General features: G+C 41.0%; 1 protein-coding gene across 1 annotated transcript; it reads right to left on the bottom strand.

Moving 5' to 3' along the window:
- Positions 1–10,690: 10,690 nt before the first annotated feature.
- On the bottom strand, positions 10,691–18,014 carry LOC143127121 (neuromedin-K receptor). The gene is made up of 5 exons (XM_076288426.1): positions 17,662–18,014; positions 12,898–13,086; positions 12,182–12,332; positions 11,497–11,693; positions 10,691–11,000 (listed from the first exon to the last, which is right to left on the bottom strand). Exons 1-5 carry the CDS (start codon positions 17,949–17,951, stop codon positions 10,691–10,693), a joined length of 1,137 nt encoding a protein of 378 aa, XP_076144541.1. The 5' UTR covers positions 17,952–18,014.
- Positions 18,015–19,544: the final 1,530 nt, after the last annotated feature.

Here is a 19,544-nt window from a genome sequence, read left to right on the forward strand (position 1 = left end):
CAACTCATTTCACTAACGCCAATCCAGGATCAGTAGGAGCGACTATGTCAAGCCAGGTGTAAGTAATTCAGGATGTGTGCGCGTTCTCGTTTCTGCCCCAAAGAACTCACGGTTGGAATAATAAAGACGCGGAAAATAGCGTCATTCTCACAAAGTGAACAGCCGCTTTTGATATAGACTAACAATGAAGTAAAGTTGTCCTTTTTGGAATGGGGAATCATGGCTATTTCTGTAAAACAGCAGGAGTAGGCGTGGTAGACCAACTGAATGCAAATTTACGTATGCACCCACGTGTGAGTGCTTCCTTGTCTCGACACTCAACGTCATTAAAAAAAGCGCTTTCCATTACAAAGATGCACATAGTATGATATAGCTTTATATTATAGTTGAAAACACCTTCGAAAACTTGCCCCTCCACTTCCAATCAACTACAGTAGCCTAGGATATTCATCAAACGTCTAATAAAATAAGCAAACAATGAGTAGGCTACCTTGTCCTATGTTAATAATTATAAGGCTATCACAATTAAAATAATAACCATATGGTAGTAGGCAGACAATCTGTTTTGTTTTGCGAGCAAATACATTTAGCAAATAGTTTATATATGGAATAAAGTTCTTTAAAAATGAGCACGGAGGTCTGATGTGAATGACAGCTGGCTAAACCAATAAGACAACATAATTACCATTAGAATTAACTTAGCTTGGCTGTTAGCCTGGTCGGGACCAGGCTAGGGGTCCGTTGCACAAAAGCAGAATTAAGACATCCGGGATAAGTTACTGAGCTGCGCTCAATGAATCCAAAACAAGAGCGTACAGGCTTAATTGGTTGCACAAAGACCAAGCCAGGATGAGCAGACACGGATTCATCAAGCCAGGTGAAACCTATCCTGGATAAGTGCGCGCTCACGGCTCCCTCAAATAGACCCCGCCACCGATCACAGATTCACTGATTCACCATGGCAACTAGCGGCTTCATTGCTTCTTCTACGGTGTGAAGTAGGTAGCGATAGCCTTTTCACAACAGCAACAAACAGCAACACCTCTGTTTAGGAGAATATTGCAACTAGTTCCGCGACCACCACGTGCGAAATGGTTAGGCACTCCCGTGATGTCACATTGTCGCATGACAGGTCGGGAATGGCGAGTATGTAAAAGTTAATTAATGATCACAAACGTTTAAATAATGACAATGGGTCTAGGTATATGTGATAACAATGTGTAGTGGGCAGTGGAATAATTATTGGTTTCCGTTTGTGGTGACTGCTTACTGAGATAAGGGATGAGATTAAATAGATCCTGGAACTTAGCCTGGTCTGGAGCAGGCTAGCTCCAAAGAATAAATCGCCATGGTAACTTATACCATAACATATCCTGCTGCCCCCTATCCCGCTTTTGTGCAACTGGATCACGGATAAATTGAGCCAGGATAACCAAGATATCCCGGCTTAATCCCTTATCCTAGTTTTGTGCAATAGGCCCTAGGTGCAGAGAATAAATCCCCATGGTAACTTATGTGCCATCTCTTTTGTGAAACCAAGTCTAGGCTAAATGCATCCAGGATAACCAAAAAATCCCAGCTTAATCCCGTATCTAGGTTTTGTGAAATAGGCCTACCCCTCTGGGGTCCGTTGCACAAAAGCAGAATTAAGACATCCGGGATAAGTTACTGAGCTGCACTCAATGAATCCAAAACACGATCGTACAGGCTTAATTGGTTGCACAAAGAGCAAGCCAGGATGAGCAGACACGGATTCATCAAGCCAGGTGAAACCTATCCTGGATAAGTGCGCGCTCACGGCTCCCTCAAATAGACCCCGCCACCGATCACAGATTCACTGATTCACCATGGCAACTAGAGGGGCTTCGTTGCTTCTTCTACGGTGTGAAGTAGGTAGATAGCCTTCTCACAACAGCAACAAACAGCAACACCTCTGTTAAGGAGAATATTGCAACTAGTTCCGCGACCACCACGCGTGAAATGGTTAGGCACTCCCGTGACGTCACATTGTCGCATATGCAGGTCGGGAATGGCGAGTATGTAAAAGTTATTTAATGATCACAAACGTTTAAATAATGACAGTGGGTCTAGGTATATGTGATAACAATGTGTAGTGGGCAGTGGAATAATTATTGGTTTCCGTTTGTGGTGACTGCTGACTGAGATAAGGGATGAGATTAAATAGATCCTGGAACTTAACCTGGTCTGGAGCAGGCTAGCTCCAAAGAATAAATCGCCATGGTAACTTATACCATAACATATCCTGCTGCCCCCTATCCCGCTTTTGTGCAACTGGATCACGGATAAATTGAGCCAGGATAACCAAGATATCCCGGCTTAATCCCTTATCCTAGTTTTGTGCAATAGGCCCCAGGTCTCTGTGTGTTCGTTCATACTAGTGAAAGTAAACAGCTGAACATGCCGCGGCTCTCCCAATTCTTTTAGTGTTTTGCACACACACTACATTGGCGACGAGGATGGAGCTTGCACTCCCACCACCAACACCTTTCCTGGCATTACCGGGCGAGCCTCCGGTACCATGGATCCGTTGGCCTGAGTCGTTTGAAACTTATCTTGCAGCTCTCAGCCTGGAGGAGGCTAGTGACCCGCGACGGAGAGCACTTCTCACTTTGGACACACACTGCATTTGGACACACGTTTTGGACACACACTGCATGCATGTTTAGTGCAATCAATAGCTTATTGCCTACTTTGGACTTAAAATGTAGGCTATCCTACAGGTATTAGTTTAACTAAATAAATCATGGCAACTCAGAAACATAGCTAATATCAGATATTTTGTGTCTACAGGATTTCGAGAAACTCCACATTCTTATCCTGCAGTTGACTATGGCAATGCTCTCCTCATTGGCCTCCTCAAAAAGTCTGTTAGACAGCTAGGCTACAGCCAGAATTTTAATCAAAACAAAGAAATTTGATCACATCACCCGAGTTCTCAGGTCTTTGTACTGGCTTTAGAATTTAATTCAAAATTCCTCATTGTCTACAACACTTAAATCTGCAGTTGGCAAGTCTGATAGCCTAGAACACACCCTAGCGGCAGCAAATTTAATTTGATGCCCGGGCTAGTCTAGCAACTCTCTGTTGGCTTGCGAGCTGGAAAAATGACACTTCGATAGGGCCAATCACATCGTGTATAGTCATTAGGCGGGCTTAACATAATGATTGTTGGCAGAGTTGCAACGGTTCGGCGTGAATTCCCTGCTACTTGAAGACAAAGAAGATGGATGTTGCTGTTGGCGAACAGTGTGACACGAGTTAAGCTTTTTCTATGTTGCCAAAAGTTTGAACTAGCCAACTAGCTCCGCTGGTGGGAAAACGCATGGGACTCATAAGTAGGCTAGTAGCGCTATCCTATTGTATGCAGAGGGAATTTGAAAGACAACCGATTATCCTGACCCTCGGACTGAGCACTGCAAATGGTGCATTTCTGTAGCCTATCATGTCTTACAATACAATGTCTTGCATGTAAAGTTTACACTAGCATTTGTAAATTGAATATCAAACTGTAGTGATGGGGGCGAGACCGCCTATGCCGAGTCAGAGTCAAGACCGAGTCTTTGAAGGGTTAGGACCGAGTCCGTTGGTTTTCAAATACAGTCGAGTCCAAGTGAAGACCGAGTCTTTGAGGAAGCAAGTCCGAGTCGAGACCGAGTCCTTTAGGAGTCGAGAGCGAGTCCAGACGAAGACCATAAAAACATGTCAATTTTCATATTCATGATTTAATATCACCCCAGTTAATAATCAAAAGGGAGGCCTACCGACTAAGCTAGTTTGGGAATTGTTTAGAGGAGCAGTCTAATCTCTTTTACTGTCATTCAAAAAATCCCTACCACATACATAATCTTCTGCCTATTTTTCTAAACTGCTTCAACAGTGCTGCTCTGTCATCAACATGTTAAGCCCACCCTGACTTTTTAAATCATAATTAGGACATGCAGAGCAAATTAAAATGTTCTAGTGGTATCTCTAAATTAGTAGACTTATAACATTTTCCAATATTTCCCAATTTTAAACATTTTGACAATACACTATTTCAGTATCTTTTAAAACTTTATTTCCCCATAACACACACAAACACACACAAATTACATAAACACAATTTGCATTGCACCATGGGATGTCATTTTCAAATAATGCCCATCAACATTGCATTTTATTATTATTGTTGTTATGTGTTGTGTGTTTTTTTATATGAACATAAAAAAAATGCATTGGTCTCGAGGACTCTGTCTGAAATTACGAGTCCTTCTCCTCCCACTGTGGTCCGAGACCGAGTCAAGGCCGAGTTTTTGAAGGAAAAACTTGCAAAGTCCGAGACGAGTCCGAGAAAGCAGAAATCGGTCTCGAGACCAGTCTCGAGTTCTACATCACTATCAAACCGTCCTCATTGTCAGAGGTGGGCACAAATACATCAAAAGCTATTTTGTTACAAACTACAAATGGCTCATAAATGTAAAATACAAGTAATTAGTAATTTGAAAATACAAAAATACCCACACAATAATCATGGTATACAAACTTTTAAAAGAAACTACAAGGCATATTATTAAAAACATATCCCCGAGAGACGAAAAATATTGTCTGATTGGCTGGCTAGGGGCCAATCAGACTGGGATCCACTTGATCTTTATTGACACCTTCTTTGCACAGACAAAGTCATCTCTTGCAAATGTGCTCACACGTTTTCATTGGGTTCACACATTTCTCACACCCTTTTGCAAAACAGTTAACACAGATATCATTCAAAGACTAAACTCTATTGGTCTCCCTGTCCTAAACAAAAGGAACCATCTTTCTGTATAATGTAAATTATAGCTATAGATAGCCGAAACGTAGTTTAAACTTTGCCAGACGGAGCAGTCAGTCTCGCCAGCGTCCCCGTAATGTAGCAACCAAAGTCAAGTTTATTTATATAGCGCATTTTATACAGAGAGGTCTGACTTGCCATTTTATACAGAGAGGTTTATACAATGTGCTTTACATAAACAAAAGCAAACAGTAAATAAAAGTATAGAAGGGCATAGTCAAATAACAGTTTAAAATGTAAAGATCATAATAAAAAGAAAACATAAAACACACAAGGTAAAATCATTTTAAAATAAATAATAATTATGAAGCCAAAATAAAAGACACAAGGTAGAATAATTTAAAGGCAGATTCAGAATTTGTAACTCAGTGCAGTTAGCAGAAGGCATCTGAGAACAGTTTGGTCTTAAGTCTAGATTTAAAACTGGCTATAGTTGGGGCCTTTTTGATGTCATCCGAAAGTGGGTTCCAGAGCTGAGCTGCATAGCAGCTAAAAGCTGCTTCACCATGTTTAGTTCTAACTGTAGGTTTTACCAGCAGGTTTTTCTCCAGAGACCTGAGAGGACGAGTAGGTGTGTGCTGCTGAAGCATGTCTGATAGGTATAGGTCGTGCCCCATTTACTGATTTAAAAACAAGCAGTAGTGCTTTAAAGTCAATTATGTGACTTACTGGAAGCCAGTGCAGGGCCCATTGCAATAATCCACTCTGCTGGAGATAAATGTGTGAATGAGTTTTTCTAAATCGTGTTTTGACATCAGCCCTCTAAGTTTGGCAATATTTTTAAAGGGAAACTTGGCAGGATTTCCCCCTCTGCTGTAGAAATTGTGCATTATGCTATTTCAAACTGTTGGAAAAGGTAACGATAAAGCACATGGATTTGTTTACAAGCTAGCGAACGGTTAGCATAAGTTTGGCAGAACTATGTGGATGTTACAAGGTAAGAAACACGATTTAAAACTAGTTTCTTGTTTCTCACTTCTCTTTCCGGGACGGTAGTCTCAATGTTGCAAGGTTGGTTTTCCGCCTGAGGACGCTAGGCGCAGCGGGGAAAGTCACCATTTTCACCGGAACAGGTCATTTAACCATCCAAATGATTTCTAAACGGGTTTATTACGTTGAAATAGTTGCCAAGTTCCCCTTTAAAGTGGTAAAAAGCTGATTTAGTTATTGATTTGATGTGGCTGTTGAAAGTTAGATCACTGTCAATTAATACATCAAGATGTTTAACAGTATACTTTGCTTTCAACCCTTTTGTGTCAAGGAGAGTGGCAACCAAGTCTTTCCTCCTTTTAAACAAATATTAGAGCCAATCAGAATAAAGGATTCAAAAAGCCAATCACATTGAAGGATTCTGGGATCCAATCAGAATGCAGCATTCTGGGAACCAATCAGATTGCATGATTCCAACAGCCAATTACATTGCAGGATTCGGGGAGCGAATCAGAATACAGGATTCCAACAGTCAATCAGATTGCAGGATTCTGGGAGCCAATCATATTGCAGCGTTCTGGGAGCCAATCAGATTGCAATATTTCTAATAGCCAATCAGATTGCAGGATTCCAACGGCCAATCAGATTGCAGAATTCCAACATCCAAGCAGAGTGCATGATTCTGGGAGCCAATCAGATTGCAGGATTCCCACAGCCAATAGAAATGTAGGATTCCAATCAGCCACGTGCACACATAGATGGCTAGCTAGCTAAGACAAACAAATTTAGTGAACTTTACAGTAGGCTAATGTGTAAGCTAGCATATAATGTAATCAGCCTAAGTTAGCTAAAACTTTAGCTCATTGTCTCACTCCTTCAGTAAAGAAAATGAATGTTCTCAAACATCACTAGGCTATTTACCACAGTAGATAAACAGACTAATTTACTGCACTTGGGAAATAGGAGAATACAGGGAAATTTGACTAATAATGGCATCACCATCACCATATTAATATGCAAATGAAATGTTAACTTAAGGCAGTAAGCAAAAACATCCACGGCAGTAATCAAAAACATCCACGTTTTCCCTACACAAATGTGTATCAACTACTTACAACATGAAACGTGGCGATTTTCCAAGCGAATAAAGAGGAGAACTACAATGTGTGGCACAATAGTACTTGGGAGTACTTCTGAATGCTACACATTATTTGTCTGGATCATTCCATTTAAAGGTATTGCTCAACATTGCTATTGGTCGGCTTTAACCAAATCTTTTATTAATTAACCTAGGCCCACGTTGTGCGCCTGACTTGCTCTGGCCACAGTGCGCATGCACTGGCAGCAAAATACGCTGCCAAACTTGGGCCATGGGAATTAATAGTATCTGAAAAAAAGTAAGTATCTAAAAAGAATCTGAGTATTTCTCATAAATTCTAAACTATTCTTTCATTTGATCCTTTGTATTATGTACCTAATGGAACAGTTTTAATCCAATGTTCTGTGGGGACAGAGACACAGTTCTGTGAGAGCACCTCATTCTTCAGAGTAAGCTCCAGAGTGCAGGGTTCTATGGACGCCTGGTATTATGCGACTCTCAAAATTAGCACAGCTTTAGATGACATTATACTGTGAGTCAAAGTATTTAAAAAATGACGAAGTGAAATCAGATACATTAAATTACTTTTATTGAATTTCAAAATCATCATATTTCATCAATCATATTTCAAATTCAATACTTCTGATGTGTAGTCTTTCATATTTTTTTATGAGAATTTACCACAGTCAAACTGGTTGTGAACAAAATCATCTGCAAATGCAGCTGTTTACAAAGTATCTATCAATAGGTTTATAAATTGTAACAGAACATTTTGAATTCTGCACATTTTATCCTAATGTGTAATATTTACATTTGTGTGAACATTTCAATGACAATGTGCTTTCTAACATAGGCTATTAGATGTGTTCGTGTTAAATGACATATCATCATGCACAAATATGAACAAAGTGTAAATGTATGGTTCTGATTATGGTGTTCTGAATAAATAATGCATGTGATGTTTGATAAAGGTATTCTATTTGCCACATTACCCAATATAATAATAGTGTAACATTAACTAGTGTCTAGTTCGTAATGTAACCTAAATGCAAAAGTACTGTAGGTCTATGTTTCTGTTATTTTTTTTCTGTCATTTTGTCCAAAGTGACTTACAATAATATCAATACACTTTGCATTATCATTCAAATGAATAGCTTAAAGTCAAATAGCCAACATTACAATAATTAATATTAATATTAATAACAACAATAATAATAATAATAACAATCATAATAATCTATGAGACATATTTTATAGGTGGACTGTTTAGGCTCCACATACCTTCTCTATTTTAGAAATACTGTGCCGTACTTATGCAAAGCAATGCCAGTAATAATGCAAATCTGGTGGACACTTTTCTTCCATTTTCCCTTGCTGAGCAGCATAAACTAGTTGGCAATTATCACAAATGATTTACATGCACAGTCTATGGAGAGGAGCCCATAAAGTGTTGGGCTTTTGAGTAGCTATTCGGAGCTGGAACTCTTTGCTTTAATTTGAGGCGAGTGAGCTATTACAAACACTCTATGAAGCAAAGCATGACAAATCAGTTACATTGCAGATACACAATGATGAGCAGCCTTAATGCATTTATTTTGGAAAATAGACATGAGTCACTAAAGAAGAACAAGCAAATTACTAATGGAAATAACACTAAGAGGCAGTAAGTAAACACCGTCTTAAATATGAATTACTAATGGAAATAACACTAAGAGGCAGTAAGTAAACACCGTCTTAAATATGAATTACTAATGGAAATAACACTAAGAGGCAGTACTGTAAATAAACACTGTCTTAAATATGAATTGACCATCCAGTGACAAATTAGATCAGTACACTTGTTGTTATCCACACTCTTAAAGCCGTGGCCTACTGGTTAGTACTCTTAAAGCCGTGGCCTACTGGTTAGCACTTCGGACCTGTAACCGGAGGGTTGCCGGTTCGAACCCTGACCAGTAGGCACGGCTGAGGTGCCCTTGAGGGCCTTGTTGAAAACAGCACAACTTGCATTGTTTTTAACACATCTCTGTGTCCAGATAGGAACAACACATTCATTTTAAGAGTGCATTATGGTGGTTAGTTTTTTAAACTTTGAATAATGCAGCCGCCCAAGCTTTTCACAGTAGTTTGTGCTCTGTGTCAGAAACCACATGAAAATGTAACAACAGAGACAAACTGCATCTGCTTTTACTGTAACACCTGGCTCTGGAGTTCATGCAGTATAAAAAGAACACAATGTTCTTCAAAACGCTAATATTTTGTAGAATCTTCATGCCTCTTGAAGCCTCTTCTGCCAAGGCAGCTCACCCGCAGATCCATAGGGGACACAGTGCAGATGATATACAGTAGGACTGCCCCTTGCAGTTGGACTACAAGAAGGAAACTACCTAAACATCCCTGAAGCACCTCTTCAGCCGAAGGACCACTGACTCATAAGCAAACTCCACTCAAAGCCAGACGCATATTCTTCCACAGCAGCCTCTACTCCTGTAGTGCTGTCTCCCGGTGTCTAAAGAAATAGCCCCAGACAACTACAGCTCATTCAAAACATTGCTCAATAATATCCCATGCTGTGAACATTAACCAAACACAAAACTCTTACAGTTGTGCAATGTGCACCGGTTCCACTCTCAGTTTCATTATATAGGTGCTAGTTTACAGAGCAGTTTATGGGGGCCAAAAGGTGTCACTTATATACGTCCTTACGCAATATAAACATGTAGGCCTCTTAAATCACAAGGAGCAGGGCAGCTAGTGGTCCCTGGTGCTAAAGCCAAATATGGAGACATAACATTTAGCTTAGCTATGATGCAACGTCCTGCTGGAGCCAGCTGTGCACGCACGGGTATCAGATGTGCCCCCTTCCTGGATTTGGTGTCTCTATAAGCTGCTATGCTAGACCTGCACTACACTCTAGCTATCTTTCTTTCTACTACATTATATGCTTATTCGTCTAATTTTATCTTATAATTTCCTGTTCCTTCATCTATTTTTTTTATTTCTATGGTTAATTGAATTGAATTGGCTTAGTGCACAAGAAGTGCTTTACAATTATTTTCACTGACCTTGTCATACCATGAAACTCTGTGCTGTAAAACCCCTGGGTATTATAACTTATCTATAAACCATTTTCACTGGAGTGTGTGAGGTTAAAAAAGAAGAGGAGAGTTACTCTATGATCAGGCAGAAATATGTTGCCAAGACTGCCAAGAAGTGTTCACATAGAACCAAATCAGTGTCTGCAAAGAACTACTACTACAGACACGCTGAAGCCCCTTTGTTTCCGCTAGATTATTGCTCGTTGTAAACAGCTCTTAGCTTAGCAAGGTTTAACAGGACCACTTCACGCAGTTGTTTAAGTAGCTTAAACATAGCCTGCAGACTTAATGCAACATTCTTGACATGGGCAGACAACCCAGGCAGTTGGCCCATAAAACTGTCAAATTTATGTTATTGTCTACATGGAATAGACTACCAAGCTTCCCCCTTTTATAACATGAGACAAAAATGAAAATGGCGATCGGTGGTCCACCTGAGATGGTATCATAAGTATAAGCTGGCTACAATTTAAAATAAAATGCAGAATGGCTTGACAAAGGCTTGGTCCTGAAATTCCTTGCCGTAATTGCTAAACCAACAGAGTATCTGTGTCCACCTGTGTTTTGGATATTTCACAGCTAATCAGATGACTTAGATAAATACATATTTTGTTATTTTATTTTTATCATTAGACATTCTCATGAAGTTTCTGTACTCATCACTTCCTGACTTGCTGTATAAAGAGCCTGCTCAATATCTACCTCTCATTAGTGTCTTCTGTTTGGCACTGCTCAACTGTTTGCACTAATGACATCTCCATGGCAACTGCTGCTGCTGACCGGCAGGCGTGTTTGCTGTGGACGAGGGGCACCGTTGAGGTTGAGCTGGCGGGCGCCCGAGCTCTTGCGGTGGGTGGAGAGGGCTCTGGGGTCTCCGGTGCCGTGCTCGCCATGGCACGACTCAAAGCGCGTGAGTGCCAGCGTGTAGACGCTGCTCTGCCGGAGCGTGTGGCGTCGCGTGGTCAACAGCTCCTGCTCCTCCAGCTCCGAGAGGGACACGCAGGGACACCAGCGGAAGGCACGCTTGAAACCAGTCCGGAATCTACACACACACACACACACACACACGCACACACACACACACACACACACACGCACACACACACACATGCACATGCACACACACACACACACACACACGCACACACATGCACACACACACACATGCACACACACACACACACGCACACACACACACACACACATGCACACACAAACTGTAAATGGGTGGTCATGTGAATGTGAATGTGTATGTGTTTGTGTGTATGAGTTCATATTGTGCAATGTGTAAACTACATGTGTGCAGTTTCCATGAGCAATTAATGTGTATTTCTCTGTATTTGTTATACTTATACTTATATACTTATGTGTATTTCTCTGTATTTGTCTGTGTACATATGACTATGTGAGGGGCTCTGTGGATGAGCTTGTGTGTGTGTGAGAGAGAGCTTGTGTATGTCTTTGTGCATGTGTGTGTGTGTGTGTGTGAGTATGCACACAGTGTGTGTGCATGTGTGTGTGTGTGTGTGTGTGTGTACCTGTTGTTGAGGCAGCAGTAGATGATGGGGTTGTACATGGTGGAGCTCATGGCCAGCCAGATGACGGCCAAGTAGATCTGCTGGATGGGCCGCCAGCGCATCAGCCTCCGGTTCAGCCCCACCAGCAGGAAGTACAGGTGATAGGGCAGCCAGCACAGGGCAAAGGTCACCACTACCACCACCATCATCTTCACTATCTGCACATGTGCACACACATACACACACACACACACATGCACGCACGCACGCAGGCACACACACACACACACACACACACACACACAAACACACACACACACACACACACACACACAAACACACACACACACACACACACACACAGGATCAGTTAAACCAACTCTAAACTCTAAACCAACACAACACCCAGCATTCAAATATGTCTAGTGTGCTCTTGTACAATACATAATTAATTCTTACACACACACACACACACACGCTTGCTCAGTCCTCCACACACACACTCAGACAGACACAGAAAGAGCAAAACACAAACACTCTCTCACACACAGACACACACACACACAGACACACACAGACACACAAACACTCTCTCACACACAGACACACAAACACACACACAGACACACAAACACTCTCTCACACACAGACACACAACACAAATACTCTCTCAGACACAGACACACAAACACACACACACACATACCTTTCTCTTGGCGAGGAGCTGCTGGTGATAGTTTTCGGAGGAGTCTCCAGGGACCTCTGCCCCCCAGAGGATCAGAGCCACCTTACTGTACGCCACTCCCATGATGCTCAGGGGCAGCAAATACACCAGCACACCCAACACGATGTGGTACCTGAGAGAGAGAGAGAGAGAGAGAGAGACACAGAGAGAGAGAGACAGAGAGAGAGAGAGAGACAGAGAGAGAGACACAGAGAGAGAGAGAGAGACAGAGAGGGAGAGAGAGAGAGATACTGAGAGAGTAAATATGACTACACATGGGTATATTGTGTGCATGGGGTGTCTTCATGAATGCAAGTCTTCTTGAGTACAGGCCTTTCATGAATGTATTCCTTTTTATCTTATTTCATATTATTATTATGCTGGCATGTACATTTATGTGTGCCTGTTTGTGTGTGCTTGTGTGCTGTGCATTAATTTAAAAACAATTTAAATCCACTTGGTTATACAGTTCTCTGGTTAACTACTTTCGCACACATACTGTAAAAGCAAAGCATGTTTTCAGCATGTTTTCACATTTCTACAGTGTTTCCTTCATTAAACGGCCTTCATAGTTGAGTGTTCTACATTTTTACCTTGCATGTGTGTGTGTGTGTGTGTGGTGTGTTTCGTGTATGTGTACCGTACATGCATGTGTGTGTGTGTGTGTATACATGTGTGTGTGTATGTGTGTGTCTCACATGACGGCGTCCTGTGGGCCGCGGGGCCAGACGATGTGGCAGACGGTTTTGTGTGGCATGACGATGACGGTGGAGAAGACACAAAGTGGCAGGGCCAGCATCACGGCCAGGGCCCACACGCACACACACACAGCCTTGGTCACCGTCGCCGACAGTCGCGGCTTCAGGGGGTGGATAATCGCCATGTACCTTCCAACCGGAGGTGACATCACAGGTCAGTGGTGGACACACACATGCAGTACACACACAACCACGTGCACACACACACTTGTTTTGCATGTCTGCATGTCTGCAGTATTCAAGAGTGGGAACAAAACAACAAACACAAACAACCATGCACACACACACACACACACACACATGTTTATAGCAACATATGCAAATGCTGGAGGAAGCTGCTGCTTACAGAGTGAGAGCTCTCTCCTCTCAATCTCATACATTCACAAGCAACAAATAACAACATGACTATTACATATTCTCTCAAGGGCAGACACACGCACACACACACACACACACACACACACACACACACACACACACACACACACACACACACACACACACACACACACACACACACACATACACACACACACACACACATACATACCTACAGGGTGTCCCTGTGTGATGACTGTGTGTTAAATAACTTCTGGCACAATGACACTAGATGCTCTTCTCTGGGGCCACAGTACACAGATGCACCAAGACCACACACACACACACACATACACACACACACACAGACAAATAAACACACATACACTCTCTGGTTCTCTATGAAAACATACACACTCACAAATGCACAATGCAGGCAGTGCTTGCCTTTGGCTCACACACATTCACAGAGTTTCTGGCTCATCATCTACATCAGCCTCTAACCTCAACTTCAACATCTAACCTCTATGAGGGTGCAGTTAGACCTCTTCATTACAAAGCTTCTCAAATACTTCCATTCCTAGTCAGTGACCCCAGTGTCCTATCTATCTGTATGTCTGTCTGTCTGTCTGTCTGTCTGTCTGTCTGTCTATCTATCTATCTACTGTATCTATCTGTCTGTCTATCTGTCTGTCTAGCCGTATATAACTCCATGGCACAGGTTTGATTTCAGCACACATGTCCACTTCACATATATGTGCAATTGTACCCTTTATCAATGTAAACAGTTCAACAGGGTCCGTCCCATTGTTTCCTTTGGCCACCTGTCTGTGCTACTAATCTGATTTACTTCAAATTTGAAGACAATGCTTTTTTTTTGGACAACCTTGGCAACTGCATCTTGCTTTGGCTGAGGAATGTGTCCTTTAGACAAGTGTCCTTGAAACATGCACGTACAACGGATATACAAACTACAGTATATAGGAGTACTATAGTATTATTTCCATTATGCTATCCTTGAGCACAACAAAATGTGCAATTCAGACCTAACATCTCAGTCCTGGCTCAAAAGCTGACACCTCTTCTCGCAAGTGGACTACATCTAAGAATCTAAGAATCCTTTGCAGTTATTGTGCTCTGGTTTTCTGTCATATAGAAGTCAGATGAAATAACTTGTTTCTTACATAAATAGGATATTTCAGTCTTTTACTTTTTTTAATATAAATTTACAAAACACTCCATACACCTGCTTTATGGTGGAGTAGAGTATTGTGTGTAGATTGATGAGAAAAAAAATGAATTGAACACAACAAAATGTGGAATACTTAAAAGGGTCGAAAATCTTTCTGGTTGTAAGTGACCTGACAGACAAGAACGTCAGAATGTATAGAAAGACAGTGGTGCACAGCTCTGAACAAGGTTTTTTTTTTTTACTATATATTGCTAATTTTTCATTTTACACAATGCTGTAAAAGCCTTTGTTTTCTTTATACTTTCATAATGTCTGTCAACAAAAAAACTTTGAAGCATATCTACTGTCTTGCAATCAACCCCCTCCACACACAAACACAATAATGTATAACTTAGTAGTTTTGAAATTGAAAATAGTGCTGCCTTGCACATTGTTCATTAGAGATTTACAGAGTAAACTGTCATATTGACAACAAGATAGAACAGTTTGACTATCTTGACATAAACAATTCATTACTTGTCATTTTGATTGCACTGACCATTTCAATGGCATAAATATTTGCTTTTGAGGCAATTGTTTGAAAATGCACTAAAAGTTTGGACGTTGCATGCAAATAAAAACAAAATGTGATAATATACAAGTCTCGTAAACCCATATTTAGCAGCAAAAAGGACACCGACAACATATCTAATGTTGAAAATGAAAATTTGGACTATTTCATTGAAAATATGTTAATTTGGAAATTGAAGCCAGCAACATGTTTGGGATGGAAGCATGTTTACCACTGTACTGTACTAACAAAATTCTGTAAATGTTTAGGAACTGAGGAGACTATTTGCTACAGTTTTGAGAATTAAATATTGCCCCATTACTCCCCAATACACGATTTCAGTTGCTCAACAGTATGGGATATTCTTAGTCATGTTTTTCATTCCATTATGCACCTAACTTGACAAATCTGGACTGCAGACAGGCCATTTTAGCACATGGACTCTTCCTCTATGGATAAATACTATTGAAATATGTGCAGAATTAATTTTGCCATTGTTTTCCTGAAATATTCAAGGTCTTCCCTGGAATAGACATTGCCTGGATGCCAGTATATGTTGCTCAAAACCTGTATACATCTTTCAGAATTGATTGTGCTTTGTCAAATGTGCAAGATGCCCATGCTGTATGCACTAATGCTCCTCCACACCATCATAGATGTTGGGTTTGGAACTGAGCACTAAAACAAGTTGGATAGGTTGGATACTTGGATAGGCCCTTTCCTCTTTAGCCCAGATTAGTCCATGATTTCCAAAAATAATGGCACATTTTGATGGGTCTACCCACAGGACCTTTTTCCATGTTACCATCAGTCCATTTTAAACAAGCTCGGGCCCAGATAAGACGGTGGTATTTCTGTATCGTGTCCCAATAAAATTGTGGCTGTTACAATTTTGGCTGCAGTTTTTGAATTGAGTATCAAACTGTGCACATAGACAATGGTTATCAGAGGTTGTCCTGAGCCCATAGAATGACAGGTGTGGAAACAGGTCTGGTGTTGATGCAGTGCCATCTGAGGTCCAAAAGACCACGACCATCCAAAGTGTTTTTCAGCTCCTTCATTTGTTTGCAAAGATTTCTCTGGATTCTCTGAATGTTTTAATAATATTATGGCCTGTAGATGATGAACACTTCACAAAAAAAAGAAGCATTAAAATGACATTGTTTAATCATTTGTGCACACAGGTTTACACAGAGTGATGAAAACCCATACATCTTTACTTCTAAGAGACCCTGCCTCTCTGGGATGCTCTTTTTCATACCCAATCATGTTGCCAGTTACCCCTAATTAGTTAAGAAACATTTCTCCTTTTGTTTTCTTTATCATTACACACCTTTTCCAAGTTTGCCTTGAAATTTGCTTTGATGCATGTTTTAAATGTTTTGAGACAGTGTTAGAGGCTTTTGCAAGCAAAATGTGGCATTTTGACCAGAGTGCTTCAGTATCTAAGGCACATTTAGAGAAAGTACTGTTTCACCTTTTTGGTCCAGGTGTTTATTATCTAGTTCAATAAAAAGTGACAAGTTGTAGTTCAATGAAATTTGTCTCATCTAGGTGCTTACAGGTATCAAGTCAATGGCAGTTACATCTTGGGAAGAATGAATATGATTCATTGTTATTCATTTTGTCTTTTCACAGTTTTTCTGATTCCAGAAAGAAATTATACAGACATAGCAAAAAAATAAGGCTTTTGTTGTCCATTGTGTAGTGATTGATTGAAAGCACACAGCGATTTGACTACAAGTTGTGTTGTCTTGTAACACCTGTGTGTTAATTGTTTTGACAATGTGATGTCAGAGTTGACTAAAGCATTTAAAAAGTAAAACTGTAATTGTTTTGAAAAGGTGATGTCAGAGTTGACACAAGCATTAAAGCAATCGAGAAAAACTGTAAATGTTTTGAAAGCATAAGTGCCTTTTGCAAACAAAATGTGTTAGAGTTGACAGTGGCATTAAAGCAATTGAGGAAAATTTGCAGTGAGCCACCAATGCACTGATATCAGCGACTTGTACCTTGCTGACATTTCTCAAGTCACGAGTCAGCGCGTGCTGCCAGAGATCAACAGCAAAGTTCGACTCCGTGTTTGGTATTGTTCTTAATGCCCTGACACTTTCTGCCCTCTGTACAACACATCTGCACCCCCCACATTTGCTATCCATCAGACAGACACACACACTCATGGACACAGACGAGACACACACACACACACACACACACACACACTCACAATCTTTTCTTTGACATGCAGGCTGTTTCCTCTCCCTCTAGCTCTGTTAAGGCTGTTTATCGTCACTCATCTCAGTGGGCGCTGGAGAAGAACCAGATGCCAGTCCAGTGTTTACAGGATGGCACAAGGGAATGTGCAGACCAGTAGTCTGAGTATGTGTCTTTATATGTGTGAGTGAGAGACTGAGAGAGTGTGTCTGTATTTGTGGTTGAACTGGGTGAAGTGTAGTGACTGAGAGCATACAGTATAAAGTAAATAAAGTTTTCTGCTCATATATTAATCCTGGATAGGAATATACAAATAGAGTGATTCATAATATACTGTATGGCAGTGAAATATCAGATGATCTGTGACTGCTGTCATCATAAGGTGCATAATACAAATATCTGTACAAAACATCTGGGTGCGAATCCTTACCTGTCCACCGCGATCGCGGCCATAGAGTAGATACTGGCGAACACCGCAGCCACCGGGAAAAAGTTGTGGAACTTACAATACCCTTCGCCAAAGTACCAGTCCCCGTGTAGTGCACTCACGAAATTGATAAGCGTGTTGAAAGATGCCACGCTCGCGTCGGAGAGGGCGAGGTTGAAAAGGATATAGTTGGTGACCGTGCGCATCCTTTTGTGTGCTAGGATGATCCACATGACGATAAGGTTGCCCATAACGGCGACCACGACGACGAGAGTATACGCCAAAGACCACATCACCACGCGCCATGTCGGCTGTACAAACTGGTTGGTGAAGTTGCCGGTACTATTTAAAGATAAGTTTGCACGTGAATGGATCATTTTCTTACGATGTTCTCCTGATATGTATTTCCTTACTCTTCCCAAATCGACAGAATGTGGATCACCACAGCACGCAAAGGAACATACGACACTGGCGTCAGGGTGGAGAGACACTCATTCTTAACTAAAACCATTGCGAGACATTGAAGATGCGTATGGGTTGGAGTGGGCTTACCGACAACACATCCACACACGCACACGCGTGCGCGCGCGCACACACACAGACACACACACACACACGCATCACCTGTCGCATGGTGTAACAGCGCCTTGACAGTTTGAAGTGTTGGAGTGGATAGGCTGCCACATTCAGTGAATTTAAAACAGAGAAATTGTGCTTGTATCTCTCTCTCTCCCTCACACAAACACACACACACACACACACACACACACACACACACATACACACAAACACAAAGAGAGAGCTTTTAAGGAAAAGCTTGTTCGATGTGAAGGCAAGTCTCCACACAAACATCCATCTCCCTTCATTCATCTCTGAGCTCATGGGCATTTGAGTGGCTCTGCAGCACTAGCACTAACATGAAAGAAAAGGGGAGGTGTATTTTCTGTACCATGATACAAAGTGTTTGTATATCATATGTATATGTATGTGGTTTGCATGCAATTTGGTCATACATCAAAATGTTTCATTTATGTTAATACATTAGTGTGTTGGCTCTTTCAGAAAATTGGAGACACATTGCCACTGTGTGGTTCTATGTTGTACTGCATTGTATGTATCCCCCTGGGGATCAATAAAGTATCTATCTATCTATCCATCTATGTAGTATGCAATACAACATAGAAGTTGTTTGTGTGTGTGTGTGTGTGTGTGTGTGTTAAAAGGTAGTGTGTCTTAGGAAGACACAAAGAGGGAGCAAGGAGGCAAAAATGGTGTGTCTTGCAATTTATTATACCACCAGTGTGAAGAGAGAGAGAGAGAGAGAGAAAGAAAGAAAGAATATACAAATATATTATATTATCAAACACCTCACTAGGATACTTAAAGGAACACGACAACCTTTTTAGAAAATTAGCCTTTACTAGCCAGCTGCTTTGCTTGGGCCCCTAATGGTAAGGACAAAACTATGGCACTGCCTAATATGAATGATGATGTCCTGTCCACACATAAACTATAACCATAACGACATGAAGAACAATATCATAGGGGATCACTTTTAGTGTGATTTTGAGAACAATAAAAAAAAAAACTGACAGAATCAGAATCCATCAAATTGTAGACATCATTCATCAACACGAGGAGAGACTTTCCTTATGGATGGTCAGTGTGGACTATACTATTGTAATAGGCTAGTTAGTTATCTTTAGTGATCAGGACAGACCAGACTTCTAATTAAGTCCTGGTTTTATTTGTTCAAGCCTGGAACCACGCCAGGTCAGTAAAAGGGGCCTGCATCTAATTGGAACTCAACTTTTAATCAATGTTCTACGGTAGATTACATACTGCATCATTCACTCTCAACACTCTAAAACAGTTAATTGATTGGC

This window comes from Alosa pseudoharengus, unplaced genomic scaffold, assembly GCF_046254945.1.
Source record: "Alosa pseudoharengus isolate Yale_2024_CS ecotype anadromous, Long Island Sound unplaced genomic scaffold, YU_APseudo_1.1 YU_APseudo_1.1_scf_17, whole genome shotgun sequence".
Classification (NCBI taxonomy): Eukaryota; Metazoa; Chordata; class Actinopteri; order Clupeiformes; family Clupeidae; genus Alosa; species Alosa pseudoharengus.

What these genes read in the sequence shown, in the direction of transcription:
- LOC143127121 (XM_076288426.1), bottom strand. Translation starts at nt 17,951, where the DNA reads ATGTGGTCTTTGGCGTATACTCTCGTCGTCGTGGTCGCCGTTATGGGC. An exon ending in GGCCCACAGGACGCCGTCAT is followed by an intron (nt 12,333 to 12,897) that starts GTGAGACACACA and finishes TCTCTCTCTCAG; the next exon opens with GTACCACATCGTGTTGGGTG. An exon ending in TACTGCTGCCTCAACAACAG is followed by an intron (nt 11,001 to 11,496) that starts GTACACACACAC and finishes GTGTGTGTGTAG; the next exon opens with ATTCCGGACTGGTTTCAAGC.